Here is a 23,782-nt window from a genome sequence, read left to right on the forward strand (position 1 = left end):
AAATTTAGAAGGAATGTTCCCTTTGCCAACTTAAAAAGCATTTCTTTTTATATAGACAAGTATAATTGACCTGCGTGGTTCAAAGAATAAAGAGGATTGGGAGGGTTGCCTACAGGGATGATGTTATATTTTCTCTTGAACATTCTTAAGAGGTCTTTTAAAAATTTTTCTTTGAACAGATGTTCCCTCTGCTTTTTATATCATATGCTTCTTTATTAGTGAGCTCACTTGGTAGTTCTAATTTGCTTAAAATGAGTAGGAGCAGTGTTTTTGAGGAGGAGTCCAAAAAGATGGAGTGTCAAACTTTTTTTTTCTCTTGTAAGAAGGAATACTGGGTGTCAAATGGTAACTAGAAAATAATTTAGGGAAACTACAATGTCAAGTACAGTTAGCATTGTAGGGACCAGGCTCTTGGGAGTGTGTGCTTTTCATAGCGTCAAAGCCTATGTTAAAAAGATATCCCATGCTAATAACATTCTTAGAATATGATTTATTTGTGTCTTAAAAAAAATTTGCTGTGTGGCATAACTAATTTAAATCATTAAAGCAAATAATGAGGTTTAATGAATGATGTTTACAACCTCGGTGTTTTTGAGACCAGTGCTTTTCAGTCTTCTGCCTCCATCTCCCACCCCTCCCTTAACGGAAATGCATACACCATGCATGCATGAACACGCCTGATATATACTGCACATTCCCATTTTTAGTAGTGGCTCATTTAGGCAGTGACTTGCAACTGTAGGGAGGGGGCAGCATATCAGATAGTGGAGATGAGGTAATTACCATATTCTTCCTGCCTCAGAGATGAATAACAAAGCATTTGTGTGACTTCTAAGCAAATTACCTAGTCTGCATACCTTTCCTTATCTGCAAACTGGAAGACATTTAGTAAAATAAACATCCTTTTTCTGTTTTTTTTCCTTTAAAAAATGGGGGTAAGTAGTAGAATTGCCTTATGGGAGTTTAGCAGTAGAAATCCTGGCAGATAAAATTACCTGTCTTCACTTTTCTCTAGCTCTTTGGAAGTAAATATGTGTTAACCAGGAGCTGGATGTTTTTAGGAAAGTTAGGACAAAAAAAAATGCTTAGTTTCTTAAGACATGTGGTTAATTATAAGTTAAATTCTGCCAGCGGAGTTGGGTGTTTTGGGTGTTATTTTCTGCCATCTGTCCTCCAGCGACCATTACTTGGAAAATCTTTACCAGAGTATTTTGTACTGCTGGTCATTTTGAGAGCTCGAGAGGATATCTGGTTGTATTATGTTCTCCCACAACCTAGAAAACATTTTGGGACAAGTTATTCCAGTAGGTGGTTGGTTGGTGGTTTTATGTATGATTTTTATTATGGAGAATTGCAGGCCTTTTTAAATAGGGGTATTAATTCCTATTTATTTTTAGGTATTTTGTATGCATTTTCCCTATAGCTGGGCTAATTAAATATAAAATCAATGGTATTTAGATAAACTAAATGCCCCTACATGGAGGCAGTTATATTTAGTTTTGCTAATGTTACTGAAGTGTGTCTGAGTTGTATAGTTGGATATTATTGAGATTAAATTGGTATCGATTGTTTTTTTTCCCCTCTAGAACAATAGGTAATACTCAGTTCAATTAGGTCTCAGAGTGGCAGGTTCTTTGAATTTCTGCCAAATGTAGATTGGTACATTATTAGGTCACTAATTTCTTTTTTCTTTGAATGTGTTTCGAATCACAGTCTTTTGAAGATCTTTAGATCTTTTTTATAAGTGAAGTCTTGCCTTTTTTAAAAAATTTTTTTCTTTTAAGTTTTCTTAAACTCTGAAAGAGGTAATCATCGGTTGGACTTAATGGAATATCCTTTAAAAGAGCACCTGTGTTATTTTCTTGGTCCTTTAGTGTAGTCTTTAAATGTTCAAAAGTAATCTCTTAGTAAGTGAGTTGAAGTTAGGCTTAGTAAAGTTCTGTGTATACTTCCTAACTTCAAAAATAAGCTCTTTAGGGCCGGCCCCGTGGCTTAGCAGTTAAGTGCATGCGCTCCGCTGCTGGCGGCCCGGTTCGGACCCCGGGCGCGCGCACCGACACACCGCTTCTCCGGCCATGCTGAGGCCGCGTCCCGCATACAGCAACTAGAAGGATGTGCAACTATGACATACAACTATCTACTGGGGCTTTGGGGGAAAAAAATAAATAAATAAAAATTATAAAAAAAAATAAGCTCTTTAACAACTTTATTTGGAAATAGTAGGTAGGAGCATGCATTTTGTCAGTTCAGTAGGAATGGTGCATTTTTTAGATTAAACATTAGTTACTTGGAGCCTTAGAAGTACTGCAGATTTTAAAAAATCTGAGTGTTCAGTACAATTGAGAATATGAAATGAAGATATAATGCATAAAAAAGAGGTTGATGGGAATTCTATCGATTTTTCTTTTAGCTTTTGATATATATTACACTACTAACTTTTCTTAAGAAATAAGACTTAATGTTCGTATTATCTGGGGGAATATTGTACCATCACATAGGAGTACCAGTATTTAAAGTGAGAGGTAGGTCCTCTTTTCCTGTTTATCTCAACACTTAAGAGGCAAAACTTTAAACTGATAACCTTTTAAAATTGATTATGAAAAAATTGAAGTACACGCAAGAATGGAGCCAATAATATTATGAATCCCAAAGTACCCATCATCTGGCTTGAACATTTATATATATATATTTTTTTTATTGCCAATCCTCCTCTTTTTTCCCTTTTTCTCCCCAAAGCCCCAGTAGATAGTTGTATGTCGTAGTTGCACATCCTGCTAGCTGCTGTATATAGGACACTGCCTCAGCATGGCTGGAGAAGTGGTGCCTCAGTGCGCACCTGGCATCCGAACCCGGGCCGCCAGCAGCGGATGTGCGCCCTCAACCGTTAAGCCACGGGGCCGGCCCCTTGGCTTGAACATTTAAAAAGCTTTGTCATTCTTGTTTCACCTATCCACCGTCACACTTTTTTTGGTAGAAGTTTTTTTTCTTTTTTCTTTTCTTTCTTTTTTTTTTTGTGAGGAAGATCAGCCCTGAGCTAACATCCAATGCCAATCCTCCTCTTTTTTGCTGAGGAATACTAGCCCTGAGCTAACATCGTGCCCCTCTTCCTGCACTTTATATGGGGTGCCGCCACAGCATGGCTTGCAAAGTCGTGTGTCGGTGCCTGCCCGGGATCCGAACTGGCAAACCTTGGGCCGCCGCAGTGGAGCGCACACACTTAACTGCTTGTGCCACCTGGCCGGCCCCTGGTAGGAGTTTTTAAAAGCAAATTCTAGGCATGGTAACATTTTGTTAGTCGATAACATTTTATTAGACCAAAGGCAATACTCTGGGTATGTTAGAGTAATAGATTTTAATGCACATACCCAGGACATAACTGTTGCCTCCTTCAAAGTAGTTACTCAGAATGCTTAGTTTAGTGTAACTCTTTGATTTGTTGTCAAAGGCTTGTAACCCTAGATCGTAAATTTCTGAGATGAATCTTCTATTTTGAAATGGTCTAAAGTCATTTGAAGCCAAATCTGTTGAAATAAGGCAGATTGATGTGAGTTGTGTGTTTGGTCAAAGTGTTAATTTAAACCAAGTTGATTTATCTTGCCTGGCTAATATTGCACTGAAGGATATCAAGCATTCAAAATGTTGACATTTTGGAATATTCATTAAAAAATAATTTGATATGATAAATTTTACCCAGCACAAAGAGAGACAACGGAGATGAATAGAATAAGATTGAATCCTTGATGGTTGGAGAGAGGCAACATGAAAGCTGTCTGATATAAAGTATCTCTGAGGCACCTCTGGGCTATTGCATGAAATTTTAAAAATTTGTTTCTCTATTACCTCCACAGGTGGCAGGTTATTGGCATAAGTGATTTGATCACTAGATCTGGGCTGGGCCCTGGGATAAAATAATTTTTTTAACTCATTAGGTGGTTCATGAGTAATTGTCAGCTAGGATTGGGAACTCCAGGTCTAGAGAGCTTTCCTCAGCTTAATCCTTTTTTCTTTTCTCTGTTTTTTCTTTTCACAGTTTTCTGTACTACTAAGGAGTTGTGCAATAATGTGCATGTGTGTATTTTTTCCTTTTCCTTATGATGTGTACCTACTATAGGCAAAGTACTTTGCTTAGCTATGGAAGACTTATTTGACAGGATGAGTCTTTCCCTTTAAAGAACTTAGTCAAGTAGAGGAGAAAACAATACACAAGTTTATAAAGCAAGATTCCCCGCCCCCACAAAGCCTCAGTAGATGGTTGTATGTCATAGCTGCATATCCTTCTAGTTGCTGTATGTGGGACGCAGCCTCAGCATGGCCGGAGAAGCGGTGCGTCAGTGCGCACCCAGGATCCGAACCCGGGCTGCCAGCAGCGGAGTGCGCGCACTTAACCGCAAAGCCATGGGGCCAGCCCTAAAGCAAGATTTTAAATATCATAAGAAGGATACAAATAACTAGGAGATTTCAGTGGAGGGAGAGAATTTCTAATGGGAGTAAAGGTAGAAAGAGTAAATGCAAGGTATGTTTTCATGTAGGCAGCAGCATTTAAACTGGGTTTTGATGGATGGGGAAGATTTTTGATATGAGAAGAGGAAGATCAAAGAGTAAAAAAGTTGGAGAATCATGAGTAAATGTAAATATTGGAAGGGATCCACCTTGGATGTAGTGACAGGATGTAAAAGAGAAGGAAGGTAAATTGCTACCAGATCATGGAGGTTTTTAATCTCAGTCTGGAGGCAGAAGGAGACACTGAATATAAGGGAGATTGGCTAGTGGAATGGAAGTAATGTATACTGACAGAAGACAGTGGTTTTAAGGATGCTGTTCCCAATTCCTGTGTACTTGAACAAATCATTTGTCATTTTAAAACCTGGGTTTCCCAATTTTATAAAATAAGTGTATCAGCCTTTGTTTTGCCCTATCAGATTGTACTCAAGTGCTTTAAAAACTGAGTTGGTGGGGCTGGCCTGGTGGCACAGCGGTTAAGTGCCCACACTCCACTTCAGTGGCCTGGGGTTCTCAGGTTTGAATTCCGGGCATGCGCCGACGCACTGCTTGTCAAGCCATGCTGTGGCGGCGTCCCACATAAAGTACAGGAAGATGGGCACGGATGTTAGCCCAGGGCCAATCTTCCTTAGCAAAAAAGAGGAGGATTGGCAACAGATGTTAGCTCAGGGCTGACCTTCTTCACACACAAAAAAAAACTGAGTTGGTGTTAAGCAATTCACTTGTAGATCTGTATTCGGGTAGATTAATGTGGCACCAGTTTGTAGGGTAGATTGGAAGGCATTTTTCTGACGACTAGATTGGGTAAGGGTATGAGGGAACTGATAAATATTTCTGCATTTATGGGATTTGAGGAGGAGACTAGTTATGGTTAATTGAGCCATAAAACTGATGGGGGCTCTGTATACAGTTTAGACATTTGTTTACAGAAGGATTTGAGTATTAAATTTTCTCCTTTTAACACAATGCTAAGTATTTTCACTTTTACTGCATTTTACTGCAATTGCTCCATGATTCCTTGTGACATCACAGTTGTCTTGCTACTAATCTTATTAACAGGTGCCTGCCGATTTGACTTGGGTTTCAGCCCTAGTTGAATTTCCTAGATTTGGGAAGGGTCTTTTTTTTTTCTCCATATAATATGGGACATATAGGAATGTATGTAACAAGTAATTCTCTCTCTCTCTCTCTCTCTCTCTCTTTTTTTTTTTTTGTGAGGAAGATTAGCCCTGAGCTAACATCTGTAGCCAATCCTCCTCTTTTTGATAGGGAAGACTGGCCCTGGGCTAACATCCGTTCCCATCTTCCTCCATTTTATATGGGACGCCGCCACAGCATGGCTTGACAAGCGGTGTATCAGTGCGCACCCGGGATCCAAACGTGTGAACCCCGGGCCACCACGGCGGAGTGGGGGCACTTAACCGCTATGCCATGGGCCGGCCCCAACAAGTAATTCTTAATATGATGTAACATCCTTTTTCCCCAATGACTTGCCATTTTAGCATCCATACTGGTTGCCTGATTTCTCACTAAGTCTCTTTTGTGAGTGCAATAATAATGAATTTAGTTTGGTATTAGTCTGAAAGATAACTTGTAAGGAATTTATACAAGCTAAAATTTTGCCCCCAGATTTCATAGCTTAAGTCCTGAGGGTGAGGGAAGTAACCACCCATGCTATAAAAGCAGAAATTGGCTATCATAGTAGTAGCAGTTTCATTCCAAGCAACTTGAATTTGATGTCTTACCTTTATTTTTTTATTGTTTTTTTTTTTTTTTTTTGCTGAGGAAGATTCACCCTGAGCTAACATCTGTGGCAAATCTTTCTCTATTTTTTATGTGGGCTGCCAAAGCAGAGTGTGCTGAACTTAACCACTAGGCCACTGGGGCTGGCCCAATATTTTACCTTTAATAGTAAACCAATTCGAATAAATATAGCAGTAGAAATGAGCAAAAAACCAAAAATGCTCCATCTCTGAGTTTCTGTTGTGTGTATTGAGAGGTAGTCCAGACAGTTCTGTTGAGTCTGAGTTGGTGTGGCTCAAAAAATTGGAAATATAGGATTGAAATTGATACACTAAAGAGTTCATTAAGCGTCTACTGAAAAGATGGTAACTTCTAACTACTTTAGTCAAATTGACTTGAAAATGTGCTGTGTTTCTCTATGGGTATAGTCAAAATGGAAAAGAAAAAAGTGGGGAAGAAGTTTCTGACAGGGTTCTTTACAAAAGAATCTGCAGGTGCAGTGGAGTGGCTGAGAAAGAGGAAATCAGAATAGCAGAAGATGGTGTTATAATCATCAAAAGATAGGTAAATCTGGATTAGGAGGAAAAAAAGCAAAATTTAAATTTGTGTCACCACCCTTGCTGAATTTTACAGAATTTGATCTAAAATGGTTTAATAAGGGGTTGGAATGCATGGTTAGTGGTAAATTCATCTGGGGGTTCTCAACTGTGGGAGTCAGCTTGTTTGGCCTTATATTTGATTTATTTTCTTTGGGGAGTGGGGAGCAATTATGTGCTTTTAAAAATGTTTAAATGTTTTTAAATGAGTTTTTAAATATTCTCTTAAACTGGAACCTTAGTATCATTCAATTTTAAAGACAAAAAAAATAAGACTGGTTAGTTTTAACCCTCTTAGCTTCAGTCTTTTTCTTTGAAGGATTTCAGAATTAAATGCTGAATCTTTTGTTGGACCACATGAAATTGCTGTTTTTGTAGGACAAAAAAGGTTGAATATCAGCAGTTTCAAGTGGGTCTGCCTAATACCACTTTGTTATATTATTACTTCCTGACTGATTTATGAGTAGTATTCCATTCAAATCAATATTTATTTATTGCACTAAGCACTGTGTGAAACAATGGTGATAAGTAGTCAAAAAGAGAGGGTTCATATCATTAAGGAACTCAGTCTAGCAGGTAAACATACATGGAAAGAAATATATTACTATTGTAATTGGTCTGTAGAAAAAAACATAAAATGCATTTGGAGCATAGAGAAACCACCAAGGTGGGTGGCAGAGTCAGGGGAGGGTAGTTAGGATTCAGAAAAGAAGTGAAAGTTGGCTTATTTATTGTACAAGGAGAATCAGAATATTTTAGGTGGAGGAAATGGAATAGTTTTTGAAGATTGCCCATCATTCAGTTTGTTTCAAGGAGGGTGAATGGTGCAAATTAAAAAATCTTTAACTTAGTCATCTAATTTATTTATTGGTGTACCAGCTACTGTGTCAAATGCTAGAAATAAGTTTTATACAAGACAAACACAGATCCAGTCTCCCTGTAAGCAATGAGAATCCACTGAAATATTTCAAGCAGTGTGACCATTTTCAGATTTATATTTTTAAAGGATGAGAATGATAGCCATGATGTACAAGATAGAAAGTGAGGCTTGATTAATGGCAAAAGAGGCCAGTTAAAAGACAACTGCAGGGCCGGCCCCATGGCTTAGCGGTTAAGTGCGCGCGCTCCGCTGCTGGCGGCCCGGGTTCAGATCCTGGGCGCACACCAACTCACCGCTTCGCCGGCCACGCTGAGGCCGCGTCCCACATACAGCAACTAGAAGGATGTGCAACTATGACATACAACTATCTACTGGGGCTTTGGGGGAAAAAATAAATAAAATTATAAAAAAAAAAAAGACAACTGCAGAAATATTTGTAAGATACTGCTGCTACCACTGCTTGAACCAGGGTGATCGCACTGGGCTAGAGAAAAAGGGATAGGTGACTAGAAAGTTACAAGTATCTTAACTTTGGGTAAAAATTGCAGTAGATGAACACTCCCTCCCTAAATTCTCTAGTTTTCATTTTCTTAACTCCATCCATTTTTCTACTTTCTACATCTTAAGTACCTTTCTGGTATCATTCTCTTTTCTTCAAATGTTGATGTTCCTTTAGTCCCCTTTTCATGCTACTCAAACTTCTCTGGGTAATTGCATCCTGTTCTTTCGCTGTGTATTAAGCTTAAAACTTCTTCAGCTGCTTTTACTCTGAGTTCAGAACACATATAATTCAACATCCTCACTCCAATTCTATGTATATAAAACTGAATTCATTTTTTTCCAAAAGTTTCTCTTTCTTTCCTGCCTTCCCTCTCAGTAAATTAACATATAATAACTCTTATTGTTAGGTTATATGGATCCTGTCTCTTAACATCTCCATTTTTTTTCTTTTTCATCTCTAATACAGCTGTCCCAATTTCTTCATTTTTGCAGTAACATTTACTGAGCTCTTTTTCTGTATTGTCATTTCATCCATTCTCTTCGGTTGCCTTTAAGAATCATTATTAATATTTAGTACAATAACCTCAGATTTCTTCAGTGTCTTCCCTTCACCTATATGATTAGATAATAAACTTTACTTAATGTATGCCTTTGTGCTCTGTCTCCTGAATAGCAGGATAGCTTCTTTCTTTCTCTAAATCTTCATTCTTAGTGACTTTCAGCTCTGTTCCCTGAATAGTGTTGTTCTTTGTCTAAATCTTTTCCTCTCAGTGACTTCAGCCTTACTAAATCACTTGTGACCGCTAAAGCATGGGTCAGCAAACTTTTTGTATAAAGGATCAGATAGTAAATGTTTTAGGCTTTGTGAGCCATAGGGTCTGTGTTGTTGCAGGTACTGGTTACTTGATTCTGCCTTGTACACAAAAGCAGCCATAGATAATGTATATAGTGGGTGTGGCTCTGTTCCAGTAAAACTTTATTTGCAAAAACGTGGTGAGTAGAACCCAGTTTGCTGATGCCTGCTCTAGCACAACTTGATTTTTAATACTGCCAACTTTGTTCGTGCTGATGCTTCTACCTAGAAAAGCTGCCTAGTCTACAAGCTCATAGAGGCGCAGCCTTTCTTTGTGTTTTTGCATCTGTCCTTAGCCCCTAAATATTACTGTTTAATCCACTTGGAGTTAAGAATTTATAGGTAATTGGACATTTATTATAGAAAGCATTGTGATAGGGAGCTATGTAGAAAGTAGTCTGCTTTAGAAAATTTAATGTTAAGTTTTTTTCATTTGACGAGTGGCATAACTAAATATTTGAAAATTTTGATATAGTAAAATTTCAAATTTGGATGGTGGAGGTCTGAATTCCAGAATTATAACAAAATTGCCTACTTTGGTGTATCTTAAGAGCAAAAAGCAGGTTGGTTAGCAGGTTTGGCCCTGTGGCCATTTCTCAATAAGTGTTTACATAATTCTGTGATCCCTCTTTGAAAAGAATTGGGAAGTTAAAGATTTGGGGGGGGGTTGTAGAAGAGGGCAGTATTAAAAGTAAAAAGATTAATTACTGTATTATGATTTTGTATAGTTGAATGTGCCTTATGTAACCTTTATGCTATTCATTTGTTCAGCTTCTCTTGTGATAGTTGAAACAAATTACACAGAGTAACTTATTTCGTATTTAGAATGTGAATAGAGAGAGTTTTGTAAACTAAAGAGGGCAAAATGTAATTCACTCCTTTCCTATTTGTGCTCTATCACTAGCTTCTTGTTAGTCTTAAGGTTGTTTAAGCATGGCATATAACCATGCAAACAATACTTATTTCCCCTTCTTTACAATCTTTGAGTTTCATGGAAACTTTTAAATTCTAATCAAGGAAATCAAGTTGCTACTAGTTAAGAAGTAATTAATATTAAATAATGGGAAAGAGAATTGTGTTCATTTCTCAGTTGAGCACTTCAGATAATACTGATTTATTTCTTGGCTAGAAGCTAGGCCGGCCCATGGCTAATTTTTTAGCTAGGTCATACATTTCCTTTTCCCTCCTCAAAAGTCATAATCAAATTCATTACTTCAGAGTCCATATTTGAGGGTAATAAAACTTTCTTACCAGAAATCATTTAAAATCTGTCATATTAGAGTAAAACCTAAAGCTGAATGTTCTAGTTTTAGCTAAGGATATATCTTCAGTCCGTTAAAGAAATGGGGTGTTTGCAAATAGTTATTTTTGTCTGTATTCTAAGATTTGTATGTTTGTTTTGCTTTTAAAGTAGTATGATTGCTACTGTGACTCTTGAGTGTAGCCCCCCCCCCCAAAGAAAAAGGGGAGGGGAGGTTGAGGTTTGCAATGGGGAAGAGAAATGGAAATGTTATAGCATAGGCAGGCTAAGATGAACAATTTGATTGTTACATTTTTTTCCTCAACATACAACCAAATAGAAATTTGTCTTTGCATGAAGCAAACATACAATAATGAGCATCAAGTAATCTGTGTATACAGAACTCAGGAATTTGTTTGTTGTAAAATGAGACATTACAGTACTTTGACTGCAGGGAAAAATGTTAGTTGTGTTGGATTAATTTTTTTTATAGTCAGGTTAACCAAGGAAAGGCTTATCTATGGGCTTCTTAAAATAAGCCATTCTGAGATACAGAAATTTGTAGGATAACAGCTCTAACGACTATTTCAGCTATTCTTAATTGTCTGAAACTAATGGAATCAGACATTATATTGGAGTGATAGATATGAGCTACAGGACTAGAATTCCCTTCCTCATATGTCTTCTTTTTTTCTGGATTAGATTGATTACAATTCTCTCCCCTTCCTAGACCTCTTAGGAGAGGGCAATTTTCCTGCCCAGCTTTGGATGGGCATCTGCCCAGCAATTTATTTATTTATTTTTTTTTTGTGAGGAAGATCAGCCCTGAGCTAACATCCATGCCAATCCTCCTCTTTTTAGCTGAGGAAGACCGGCCCTGAGCTAACATCTATTGCCAGTCCTCCTCCTTTTTGTTTTTCCTTTTTTCTCCCCAAAACCCCAACAGACAGCTATATACCATAGTTGCACATCCTTCCAGTTGCTGCATGTGGGACGCCACCCCAGCATGGCTGGACAAGTGGTGCATCGGTGCACGTCGAGGATCCGAATCGGGGCCGCCAGTAGCGGAGCGCTCGCACTTAACCTAACCACTAAGCCACGTGGCCGGCCCTGCCCAGCAATTTAAAGGCCATAGGTTCCAACTAAGCTCTTGGACCAAGTGTCAACCAGTGCATTGTTCCCAATCTTTGTTTAATCAGGGAATTACTGATTGCCGGGTGTGTGTGAGTGTGTGAGTGAGAGAGAGAGAGAGAGATCAGCCCTGAGCTAACATCCATGCTGATCCTCCTCTTTTTGCTGAGGAAGACTGGCCCTGAGCTAACGTCCGTGCCCATCTTCCTCTACTTTATATGGGACGCCGCCACAGCATTGCTCAACAAGCAGTGTGTTGATATGCGCCCGGGATCCGAACCTGCAAACCCTGGGCCGCTGCGGCGGAGCGCGCGCACTTAACTGTTTGCGCCACCGGGCAGGCCCCAAGATATAGCCTATCTTAATGACCTCCAATTTTATTTTTCTTTAACTGTAATTGGTTGCGGATAAATTATATAGAATACAATTACACAGAATACAATTATACAAAATAAAATCACCTTTTTGTCTTTTCAAAATGGTAGCTGTATGGCCATGAGAAGACCACTTATTTTCAGTGTTAGTTATAGTTCTTTCCTGTTACTAAGTAGTTTTCGTTTGCATTAATCTCCTAGTAGAGGGCCGGCCCCTTGGCTTAGCGGTTAAGTGCGCGCTCTCTGCTTCTGGCGGCCAGGGTTCGGATCCCGGTCGCGCACCGACGCACCGCTTGTCGGGCCATGCTGAGGCCGCGTCCCACATACAGCAACTAGAACGATGTGCATCTATGACATACAACTATCTACTGGGGCTTTGGGGGAAAAAATAAATAATTAAAAAAAAATCTTCTAGTAGAGTATTTCCTTTCAAGGTCCAATTCTTAGGTTCTCATGGTGTGATAGTTAACTTGTCTTATTCATCAAGACTTCAAATATCCCTTCTGTGAAGCTTTCTTGTGTGCTTTCAGATATAGTTTTTCTTGCTTTTTCTCTGTGTCACTATAATTTGATCATGTATATATTTTTCTTATTGTAAGATAGGTACATTTGAATGGAACTGGGGCAAATGAGGATTGTGTATTATTAGTAAATGAGTATGAATTGGCATTTCGTCCTTAGGGGATAAAATAAGAGTAGATGGTTTGAAGAACAGAACCACTTACCTATAGCAAAGAGTTAAGTAAAATTTTAATAAGGCATTTTAAGCATCAAGCTTAATAAGATTTGATGAGTACTTCATTCAGAAGACTTGGGCACCTCGCTGAGGTGTGATGGGTTAGCAAAAAATACTTGGTGTTTTTTAATAACAATGAGCTGTCAAAAGAAATATTTTCTCTATAGCATGCTTCTGCCTATCTTTGCTATATGTGTAGACAGAATTATTCTCAATTTGATTACTGATGATAATTTCTATAATCAACACTTAAGGCAATCTGAATGACACCCTTAAGAGGTATAGGAAAATATGAGTGTTTTATCTGAGCTTCAAAAAATTATACTATTTCAACCCCACCTCCAGCTCAGCAATAACCAGTCTAGGTTTTTTAGATTTAAAGTGAAAAGCATAGCTTTAAACTTTGCTCTACAAAACTTAGTGTATAAAATAATTCTTTTTTTTTCTTTTATAGAAATGGAATCAGTTTGGAATTTGCAGAAGCAAGGTAAGAATGGTTAGGTTACCTGAAATGTTAGTACTAATCTCTGATTACCGTCCATTATTTTTGGGTGGGAATGATATGAATAGTGGCCTATCAGATGAATAGCTTTGTATTTTGAGTTATTTAATACCTGCAGTCAAAAAGTACTAGCTGCCATACCAGGACTGCTAAGGACAGGGTAACACTGTAAGTGAAAAGAATATATGAAAGTACTCTTTACCTGCTAGGTGAAGAAGGTAAATATTTTTTCCCCCCGATTATGAAAGTAAGACAGACCATAAATATTTTCAATCTAGGAAACCAGCATGAATAAGTGTTTCCACTTATGGCCAGTCTTTATCTGCATTTGTGTAGTAGACAGCGGGTAGCCTAAGAACTGAAATTCTTGGTTCAGAAAAATATTAGCTGTTTCCGAAACCTTATTTGGGCTGTATATTCTCTGAAAAGATGATTAGAAATCTAAAGAATACCAAATCAGCTTCCTCTCTGCCCCCGCATCCCCCACCCCCACCCCAAACAAGATGTAGAATAGCAGGAGGGCAGAGGGACTGGATAATCCACATCTGGATTATTTGAAATTTTCAAAAAATTGAAATTGGTTTTCCTAATTATTGTGTGCCTTCTTTCCAAGCATATTAAAATATGGTAGTTGTGGAATACCTGAAATAAAATGAGAGTTTTGATTTGTAGAACTAGTCACTAATGGATTTGGGCTTTCAGAATCCTATAACTGGATTGTATCCCACTTCCCATCCACTTTGCTAGTGAATTTCAGATGAATGTGAAATTCCTAGAATTTCAGAACTTGAAAGATGTTAGAAATTCTCTTCTATCTTCTTATTTTACAGTTAGGAAACTGAGGCCCAGAGAGGTTACTATATAAGCTAGAAAGTGGCAGGACTAGAATGTAGGTTTCCCTGATTTCCACCATTGCCTTTTCTTCCGCCTCTTATTTTTAGACCAGGTCTTTTTTGTTTAACACAGCTGTGGCGTAAAGATAACTAGCAAACTCTTAAATTGTTTTGGGTTGCTTTCTGTGTACCTTCTTATTCAAACACAATTGAAAAAAAGATAGACTAGAAAATATAGCCTGCAAAAGTAGACCTACCTGTTTTTACTCTAAAATGGCTATTAACTAATCAGAACGAGCATTATCTTCATGGCAGGGTGCTTAGTGTATGGCCCTTGGAGTCCTAGAAAAGATAATATATTATTTCTGGACTAAATTAGATCGACTCTTAGGCTGAGGTGAGCTTACATTCTTCAGTATTATTTTCAGGCCTTTATACTTTTCCATTAGCTAACAAGTTTTATTGGTTTCCTATTTCTTATTAAAGCGTGTATACTTTAAAAAGTTATTATGATAGGTAGAAATAGTATGTAATAAAATCATCACCTATCCGGAACAGGGGAGCATACAGCTAAATAATAGGATTTTAGAATAATGCTAGAGTCTTTGCCCGGACATATTCTGACTGTTATACTTTGAATCCAGGAGATCCAGAGGCTTTTGCTATTGCCGGGAATAAAGGCTGGTCATGCTATGGGAAATTAGGAAGAAGGAAGAAATAAGTCATGAGTAGGACTGAACTGGTAGTTTTGCCAAACTGGCTTAACCTGAAGTTTTTGGTTCTAGATGTTACTTGAACAATTCCATACTAGACAATCCACACTGATTAAAATAAATTTTGACTTCATTTTGCTGAGGAAAACAAAAGAAAATATTTATTTTAGTATTGGATTATTGACAACTTAAGCTTTTTTCTTTGCTATTTTTAATGTACTACTTGTAGAATCAGGAGAAAAACAAAGAAAACCCTTGTGAACTGAACTCAACACTTTCTAATCTGTAGGTGTTGAAGCCCTCACTGGCTAGAGGAAATCCAGTGGGGTGCTGGGTTGAGCAAAAGTGAATGACACATGTTAATACAAGGAGGAAATGGTCTTTAAATTGTGTGTTCATAAAAAAGGGGGCAGTTTAAATGATGATGGTTATTTGGAATTTGTTATTGGAGCATAGACATTTTGTTTGGGATTCCAGACTTTATTTTTATTAATGTATTTATTTTTTAACCTTCCCTCCAGATCCCAAAAGGATAATCACTTACAATGAAGCCATGGATAGTCCAGATCAATGAAGGACCAGACTGCCTATTTGTAACCTTTCTGCAGCATTAGAGCCACCGTTCATGGGGGACACAAGGCTTTTATGCTCCTAGATCTTCAACGCAGCAGAGGAACCATAAGTAGAATCACAGGATAATATATACAAATATATATATATACATATATATATATAGTTATTTAAAAAAAGGCAACTGAAAGTAATTAGACTTTTTAAGGAATCAAATTTATTTCAAGAGACTACACATGGTTATTTAATCTCCGGTACTGAATAGTTTTTTTTCTTGCTTTTGTTAGTTTTTGTTTTTAAGTGTGAATGCAAGTGATTAATGAATACAGACTTATTAACAAGCGTGGTTCTAAAGTTCCTGCTGTCATCAACTTGGGCAACAAATGACCCACTGGAAAGGCAAATCCACTTAAAAGATCTCTGTATCTTGTTCTGTGACTAAAGTGATACACTAATCACGGGGAACCCAGAATGATTCAACGTTTTCCCCCACTCCTCCCTTGATCTTTTGGTTATACTTTGAGTCCTGCGAGAATGCTGGATAAATGCCTTGAAGTTTGCAGGGGTGTATTTTTTTAGCGAATATGATTTGCATGTCTTGCCAGGAATTAAGCAGCCTCTGTGGGGTGTTGGGGAAATATTTTCTTTCCTTTTATTTTTTGTGGGGTGGGGATAAGGGAGGGCATTGAAGTTCTACAATTCTGGAATAGTTGGTGGTACATAGTTCACTTGGCTTTCGTTTCATATTGGACTTTAACAAGTGAAGAATCCATGAGTGTCATTTAAAGAAAAGTTACAGAACAAACAATTGGCTTTAGATATTTAATATGGAAAAATATTCCTGTGCCCATATTTTAATGTAATTGTGTAAGTGGGAGCAAAAATATATTCTGCTTTTCAACTGTAGGTGCTCCAGACTTGCTCTCTGTCACTAACACTAAATGTGCTGTTTTCCTTGTTTTTCATCAAACATCTAGAGAGAAACTTCCGTACCTTTCTGTAAATTCTCTTTTAATTTCTCAGAAATATCTAAAAGGGGAAGAAAAAATTCCATGAAAACTTTAAAACTTTTTGTGTTTTTAGCCAGTGAGGAGGTAATAAACCCTGCCTATAGAAGATGTGTTTTCATGCAAACTATACTTCTGAGCTTATTAGCTTCTAATTATATCTTAATAAATATATTTTATTACTAGAGCAAAATGGGTGTTTTAAGGAAAATAATGTGAAATTCTGGAAATTTTCTTTTGGGCAGAGAAGAGCATTAGCCCTGTCTTAACATCACATTGCCATCCTGTTGCACTGCAGCTTGTAAATAGCATGCTAAAATAAATTTTGTGTGTGTGTGCACAGAAACCAAGGGTCCAATTTAAGATTGGGTGATGTTAGTGGCATAAAAACAAGTTCTCTGGCCTGACATAGCATCACATCACACACACAGAAATTAGTATATCCATGTATGTCAAATACAGGTTAAAATAGCAGGGCATTTATATAGAGAGGTGTAGTCTTCTAATAAAAGTAGACTGGATCCCCTGGGGTGTTTGGGGAGAAAGTAACTACTTTTGCTCAACCCCTTTGCTTAAGAAATGTCCAGTTTTGAGCGACTGTAGTATGGATGAGTTTTCTTGTTTTGTTGATTATTTGAGGCTTTTAATAAGTAGTTTGTGAAAGAAGCTGTTGGATTCAACATAGAGTAGAGAAAATATCTTTGTAGTCTGGATTTCTGCCCTGCTTAGATTTTAAAAGTATAAGCATGGATTGCCAATTCCACTTGATGTAAACAAAACTTTTTATACATAATATATATATATAATAACTTATTGTATCAGTCCAGGTTCAGAAACTTGTGGTAGGCCAGTTCCAGATAGTTTCATTTCACCTGTAAACTGTATCACTTTTACTGATATTGTAATTTTCAAATGTATAATATGTTTACAGATGTGCCCTGCATTTAGTCTGCCTTGTTCCTATTTTGATTTTTGTTGAGTCTCCTGCCTGCTTGCCAAAAGCTAGGATGCTTCAGGCCCATGTACAATTGAAAGCAGAGGCATCCTTGAGCTTTAAAGCATTGAACAAACTGGAAAATGCAACATACCACATACTGAAGTGAAAGAAGTCTGTGTTTTTGTGTTTTTTTTTTTAAATAAAAATTTTCAAAAAGTTAAAAAAAAAAAAGATATAAGATTGATTAAAGGAAAAAAAGACTCCAGTTTGTTTTATAGGTTTTAAAGTTCTGCTGTGTGTTCAATTGCCTTGTGTAACCACTTGTCGCCTTAGGGCCAGATATCCACCTCCCACCCTCCTTTTTTCAAACATGCATTTTGCTTGCCTGGAATTTTAAAGCTCTTCTGTCTCACAACTCACAAGAAACTTTTTGGGTTTGTGACATACAGAGGTTGAATTAATACATATTTAAAAAGGAAAAAAAAAACCCAGCCCCTGTCTGAATTGGGCTTTTTAATTTAGAAGCAACATTTACTTTAAAACTATCTTGAGAAAGCTGTTGTTGCTTTCCTGCTTCCCTTCCATATCCCTCAGGCCTCCATGTTTAGAGAAGCCAAAAAGAGAATGTATCCCTTCTCTGTTTGTCCAAAGGTTTTTGAGAGTCTCACTTCTAAATGAAACAATGCAACATTTCACTTTGATTTCCCCGCTGAAATTTCCTTGATTATATGGTTAGAAGTATATAGTTAGGAGTGTCTCCTAACCTTCTGGGAACCCTAGTGCCCCATCATATTAACTGTCAGTATTTTTGGGGCATTGGGTTAATGGACTTAATTGCCTAGATACAAGCAGGACTTCGGGACAAATCTCCTTTGTGCTGTTTGGTAACACTTAACTACTTGTCGCAATCTTTCTCCTTAGGTCCTCACACAATTCCTTACAGAGCACTTATTAAAGAAAAATCTTAAGAGTTGATCTGTTTTCTGATTATTTTCGTGTAAGCTTCTAAACAAACTTCAGCTGTGATTAATTTAGCACATTTAAATAACATTAATGTGTTATTTGGTATAAAGATTTTTCCTTCAACTCAGAGTATTAGTACTGTAGCATAAACCAAATACAGTCTAGAGGGGATTTTTAATATCCCTCCACTACAAAGACTGAAAAAGGTTGTGTGTGTGTGTGTGTGTGTGTTTTGAGTGCTTGTGTGTGTGAGGGAAAGAGGGAGATATTAAAAATTAGTAAGTAAATGAATGTGCGTAAGACCTTGTATTAGTATTCAGAGAATGAACTTGTATTTATTTTGTGCCATTTGTTTCATTATACAGAATAAAGTCAGGTGGTTTTAATCCTTAAAAGGGTAGTATTTGAAAAATGGCACTAAGAATGAAATCATGACCTATTTTTTTAATAGCTATGAAGATACTAATTATGGGTGAAGATTTCTTTTAAAAAAATCTGTCTTGATTGTAGGCTTCTGTGTTACATACCACTCTTGTAGATGTCTTGAATAATTCCCCTTCCCCACAAAAGACAGGGTGTATTTATCTTTTTCTTTATTCACCCCCACTTTGCTGAACTGAAGTTAATTGCATAGCCTTTCTCTGACCTCTTTAGTAATGAACTTTCACATAAAGTGTATTTACAGCATCTGTAGTTAGCCCTTCCTCCTCCTCTACTTTCTAGGAGGAGATAGACAACAGGAATTTGTTAATGCCAGTTTGTTTTTTCTTGAAATAAATGGCTGCAGAGGTTCTCTTCATTTTAGAATTGTGCTGTTCTCCTTAATCGTCTGCTTACCTAGTCATCACTCAGAATCTGCAAAAACTTTATAAAGGAAAAAAAGTGCTGCATTGTTTTTTCAAATAACAATTTTTAGGGAAAATATGACAAACTTCAATTATGAGTGTTGTCCACAAAATGTTTCTTCACAAAACATTACATAGCAGCAGTAGTTTCATACTTGGTTTTTGGGCTTGTTGCTAACCCTATCGGAGGAACCTAATGGTTTGTCTTTTGCTATAAATGTTTTTTAAATATGAAAAAAGCCATTTAGTGTGAAATTGTATGCCGTGTACCAGATGGCCACAGGCAAGGAAATTTGGAAGAGGACTTCACTTGATTTTAAATTCCGCTAAATAAGGAGGGAGTCATTCTTTCAAGGCTTTCTTCTTCAGAGAAATAGATTAAAAGTCCCATTTCCAAGGATTATAAGTATAGTTATGCCACTGGGCCATATCCTTAAGTAACACGTGATCCGTCTTGTATACCTATGCTAACTGCAAAACACACACTAGTGGGACAAATACATATTATGGACAATAGTTTTTATGATCAGCTGCACCAGTTGAGGTAGATTCTGATTGGGCATTGTCTTTTAATAGTCGTACCCATAATTTAACTGCTGGATTTTAAAAGAAGGTAGGATTTGTTCACCTTTCCCTCCACCCCAAGTATTGATATTTGTTTAAAAGGGAGGGACAGAGGACAAGACTAGAAGTATAATAGCTACTCTGAGTTTGCAGAGACACATGGGTTATCATTAGTTCTTAATATTGATGTTATTTTTATTAATGTAATGAATCGACAGCACCAGGATTCTTTTATGGTGAGAAAGATGGGTTTCTGCTTTGAGTATCTTAAAATGTTTCTTTTTAAATATACTTAAATCTATTCAGGTGTGGGAACCAGGACCACCCTGGGCTGGTTTAAAGAATGATGAATCATTGGCTCCACTCAAAAGCACGACTTTACTCAGTTTTAAATTAAATTTCACACTGTTTTGCTATTCAAGAAGGGTCTTATGAATAAATAGAGTTTTAAATTGTCTGCATAATAAAAACACCCAGTGAAGCATGAATGGTATGTTGCTTGTGCATTACTGGGAGTGTCAAATAGCAGTTATGGCTAGAAACCTATGGAACAGCCATTGTCAAATGTGTTGGGATTGCTGAATTAAACTTCCCTGTTTATCCATAAAATTTTATGTCCAGAGTTCTAAAGCCATTTTATAGTACTGCAGTATCCCTTCTCTACAGCCTTATTAAAATAGCTACATTTGTTTTTCAATGCAGTATCCTTTTTCTACAGCCTTATTAAAATAGCTACAAGCATTTGTTTTCCAGTTTAGTTTCACATTCGTTGTATATCAGAGTTTTACTCTACAGACCAACAAACCAACTTGAGGTAAATTGTATAGCTTTCCGTATAACCTTTTTTCCTCAGGTGCTAAACAAAGGCTCCAAAAATGGATACTGCTTTAGTAATATCTGCTTTATTAAATATTTCTTTTGTTAGATGTAAAGATTTGGTGTTAACAAAAATGGTTTTAATATGTAAATATGAATGAATGCCTTTCGTTTGCTCCTGTTTGTTATTAGCCTGTTTCGTTTATCCTCCATAGAAGAGGATCCTTTCATGATTTCGAATACATTTCATTAGGTATTGTTGCATTTTTAGAATGAAAATACAACTGTTTTCTGTCTTGGATTAATCCTGCTGCTGCTATGAAAAACTGAAAATCAAGAATGTGATGCACTTTTTACATTACTATATACCATACCTTTATAGATTGCTTTGATACCTTTCCTGTAGCACAGCCACTCTAACAAAAGTGAATGAATTTAAAAATTCTCTTTGAGAGGGAATCAGTACAAATAACTGTTTATGGTATTGGCCTCTGAAGGACGATAACTTAGGAAAATAAAAATTCTGTTCGTATTACACTTCTTGGCCTTAAAATGTCTTCTACTACTGAAAATGTTTTAAATCTTAATTTTGTTTCTGTTATTCCCTCTCTCTGCCTCAAAAACAGGAGCTGGGAAGAATGGCTTAAAGGAAGTAGTGTCATTGGTTTGTTGCTGATCTGTCTTTTAGAAAGAAAACAATTGTCTGCTATATAATCTGGGGACTTATTTTTTGTTTGTGTGCAGAGGAGAAATAATGCTGCCCTGACCCAGTCAGATTTAGTTTAATGAAATTAATCAAAATCCCAACTATTCTGCTTCTCTCGTATAGTTTTACTTAGCAAAGATAAACTTTAGTAGGAATGCTACTTGACAAGAGGAAGTCTTTTCTCAAGCACGTACCCAAACTTGAAGGAGATTGAACCCAAAATGAGGAAAAAATAGCAAATTGGGTGGAGGAATATGAGAAAGATATGTGGTCCAAAGCTATCTGGTTATATTTTGATGTTGCCAATATTGCAAAGCCAAAATTTTAATTTGCTTATTTAATATATTTGTTGGCCAGAGATCTATTTTTATATCAATGTGCCTTGCATGTATATTAAAAACAAATTGGAAAGGCCACGTAGTGATGCCTGAGATAGTTAATGGTTCTTACCACCTCACTAATTTTTATGCAGTATGACATGCTCATTCTATCACCCAACTGGTGCTCTCTGTTTAAAGTTATAGATATTGTCACAAACTGGAACTATTTTATAAACTGGGGAAGTGATTTAATTTACTTTTTTTGTTGTTTCTTTTTTTTGTTCCTAGTCTGTTAGTGGCTGTTCTGTAGTGGGAAATAGTAAAAGGATTCTTCACTCCCGTTCCCTCCCCCCGCAGCACCTTCTTCAAGTTATGTGATGACACCATTTCTTGTGTGCTTTGAAAAAAGTTTCAGCTTGCTGTCTCCTTTAGTGTTAAAAAAAAAAAAAGTGTTATAAAAAGCATTGTTTGCAAAATCTAGGGAGATAACGGAGTCCACTTTAATTTGGAATTCTATGTGAGCTACGATCCAAGTTATTGGCTCTTTCCAACTTTAAAATTTTTTATTGTTATAGCACCTTGCTTAGAAAATTTTAAATATTTATGTCTGCAACAATTGTCTCAAAATAATGAACTGTGCAATTTTTGTCATTAAAAAAAAAAAAGATCTGAACTCTCCCTAATGTGACTTGTTAGTTTCTCTGTATTTCCTGCAGTGTAAATGTGAAAAGCTTTGCTTGCATTACGTTTTAGAAATGCATTTTGCACACTCGAATTTTGCCGAAGCTCCATGAAAAGGTTAGATCTAAGTAGATGAATAAAGCTATGCACATGTTTTGAAAGTTTAATTTGTGTGTCGTTACCAAAAGCGATCTATCCTTATTACTTTGCTGTTCTTAGCTTTACCATTTTTAGAAACATGGTTCAAAGTTAACAGTTCTGGGCTAGCTCGTCAGTGGAACTAGAAGAGAGAAAAACTGGCACCTATTTTAATAAACTTCAATTTAAATGAGAGCTTGACTTGTATCTACTAAAGGGCTTTTCTTGAAACAGGGCAGTTTTATCAGCTTTATAAAACTGTTGGAAGCTCTTAACTTCCTCAGTGAAATTTTGGTTTGTTTGATCAGATAGATATGAAAAGTAATTTAAATTGAAATGAAGGAAGGACCTTTGCCACATGGAGTTCTGTGACAACTTTATGTCTTAAACCTGGATTAAGGGTAGGGTGACCTTTTTACCTTCATTGCTTTAGCATAAATTTGGTTTACTCAATGAATGATTGACTTATTAGAATCATTCAGTTGTTTAAAGATCAAAGCACAGCTTGTTTTAAAGATAATGTGTATCTTTTAACAATTGCCCAAGCTGATTAGAACAAGTTTAGAAATTGGGCAAATTTGGTTAAATTGCTGCAGTCTGCATGTACTAAATAGCTTTACTTCACATGTATGTGTACTTAAAAGATTGTGTAGATGTACTGGTCAGGTTTTGTCAAATCATCTTTTAAATGATTGTTTTGTAATCTCTTCAGGACCTTTGTAGAAGAGGCTAATAAGTTTAAGTGGAAGATAATACTAACGGTATTTTCCCCATGCTCCTAAATATAAAAGAAGTATTTCTGTTTTATAGCTTTTTCCTATGTATAGAAGAGGGTTACTTCTCTGTCATCAAGTGTACTCTTGATGTGTGTTGTTGATTTTGAAAACACAACAAAACCCTTCCTTATCTTCACTGAAAGTAACAGTTAAAAACTAAGTCTACTAGTCAAGGCTCGAAAGGTAGCCCATAATGCATTGCCTCAAAAGGCATAAATGCAGGAGTGTAACATCATCTTAGATGGCTATGGCTACTCCTCAGCATCTGTCAGTAATTCGCTTATGTTCAGTCTTAGAACATACTGGAGAAGCAGCAAAGTAATTTCTTTGTCTTGTGTGCATCGGCACTTAGGAGCTGAGTTACCTCTTAATCTGGGGAAAGGACAATTAGTGGACTACAATTATGTTAGAGGATGTTTTTCCTTCCCTCTCCCAATTAACTTTTTCAGTGTTTGTTTTGCCCAGTCAAAAAGATAGGCCTTTTCTAGATAAATGAACAGTGGCCAGAAATTTACCCTTTTGCTAAATGCTTAGGTATTTGCCATAGCTGTTTCTGATGTCATGGATTCTGAAGAAGTGTCAGTTCCGTGATGATCTTCCTTTATTGATGTCTTACTTCATGTTCAGTGTTTTAAATATTACAAACACTCTACATCCATACCCAGACTTACTTATTTTATCAGGAAAAAAAACTTGAGAAATTTGTAGATCAAATTAAGAGACAATAAGTGTACATTGTTGAATAAAAAAATTTAAAGTTTCTGAGGTGTTTGTGTTATTATCTTTTGTGTGCTTTAATTAAAAAAATACTGAAAACTAAGATCGTGACACTGATGATGTTTTTTCAAAGGGTCAAA

The 23,782-nt window shown here is 36.7% G+C and overlaps 1 protein-coding gene across 1 annotated transcript in view; it reads left to right on the plus strand.

The window, feature by feature from the left end:
* Positions 1-23,687, plus strand: part of NUFIP2 (nuclear FMR1 interacting protein 2) — a 30,920-nt gene extending 7,233 nt beyond the window's left edge. The window contains exons 3-4 of the mRNA XM_058560204.1: positions 13,009-13,041; positions 15,124-23,687. Coding sequence (XP_058416187.1) covers positions 13,009-13,041; positions 15,124-15,176 — 86 coding nt within the window. The 3' untranslated portion in view covers positions 15,177-23,687. The remainder of the gene's footprint in view (positions 1-13,008; positions 13,042-15,123) is intronic.
* The last annotated feature ends 95 nt before the right edge of the window (positions 23,688-23,782 follow it).

This window comes from Diceros bicornis, chromosome 18 (genome assembly GCF_020826845.1).
Source record: "Diceros bicornis minor isolate mBicDic1 chromosome 18, mDicBic1.mat.cur, whole genome shotgun sequence".
In the NCBI taxonomy this organism is placed as follows: domain Eukaryota; kingdom Metazoa; phylum Chordata; class Mammalia; order Perissodactyla; family Rhinocerotidae; genus Diceros; species Diceros bicornis.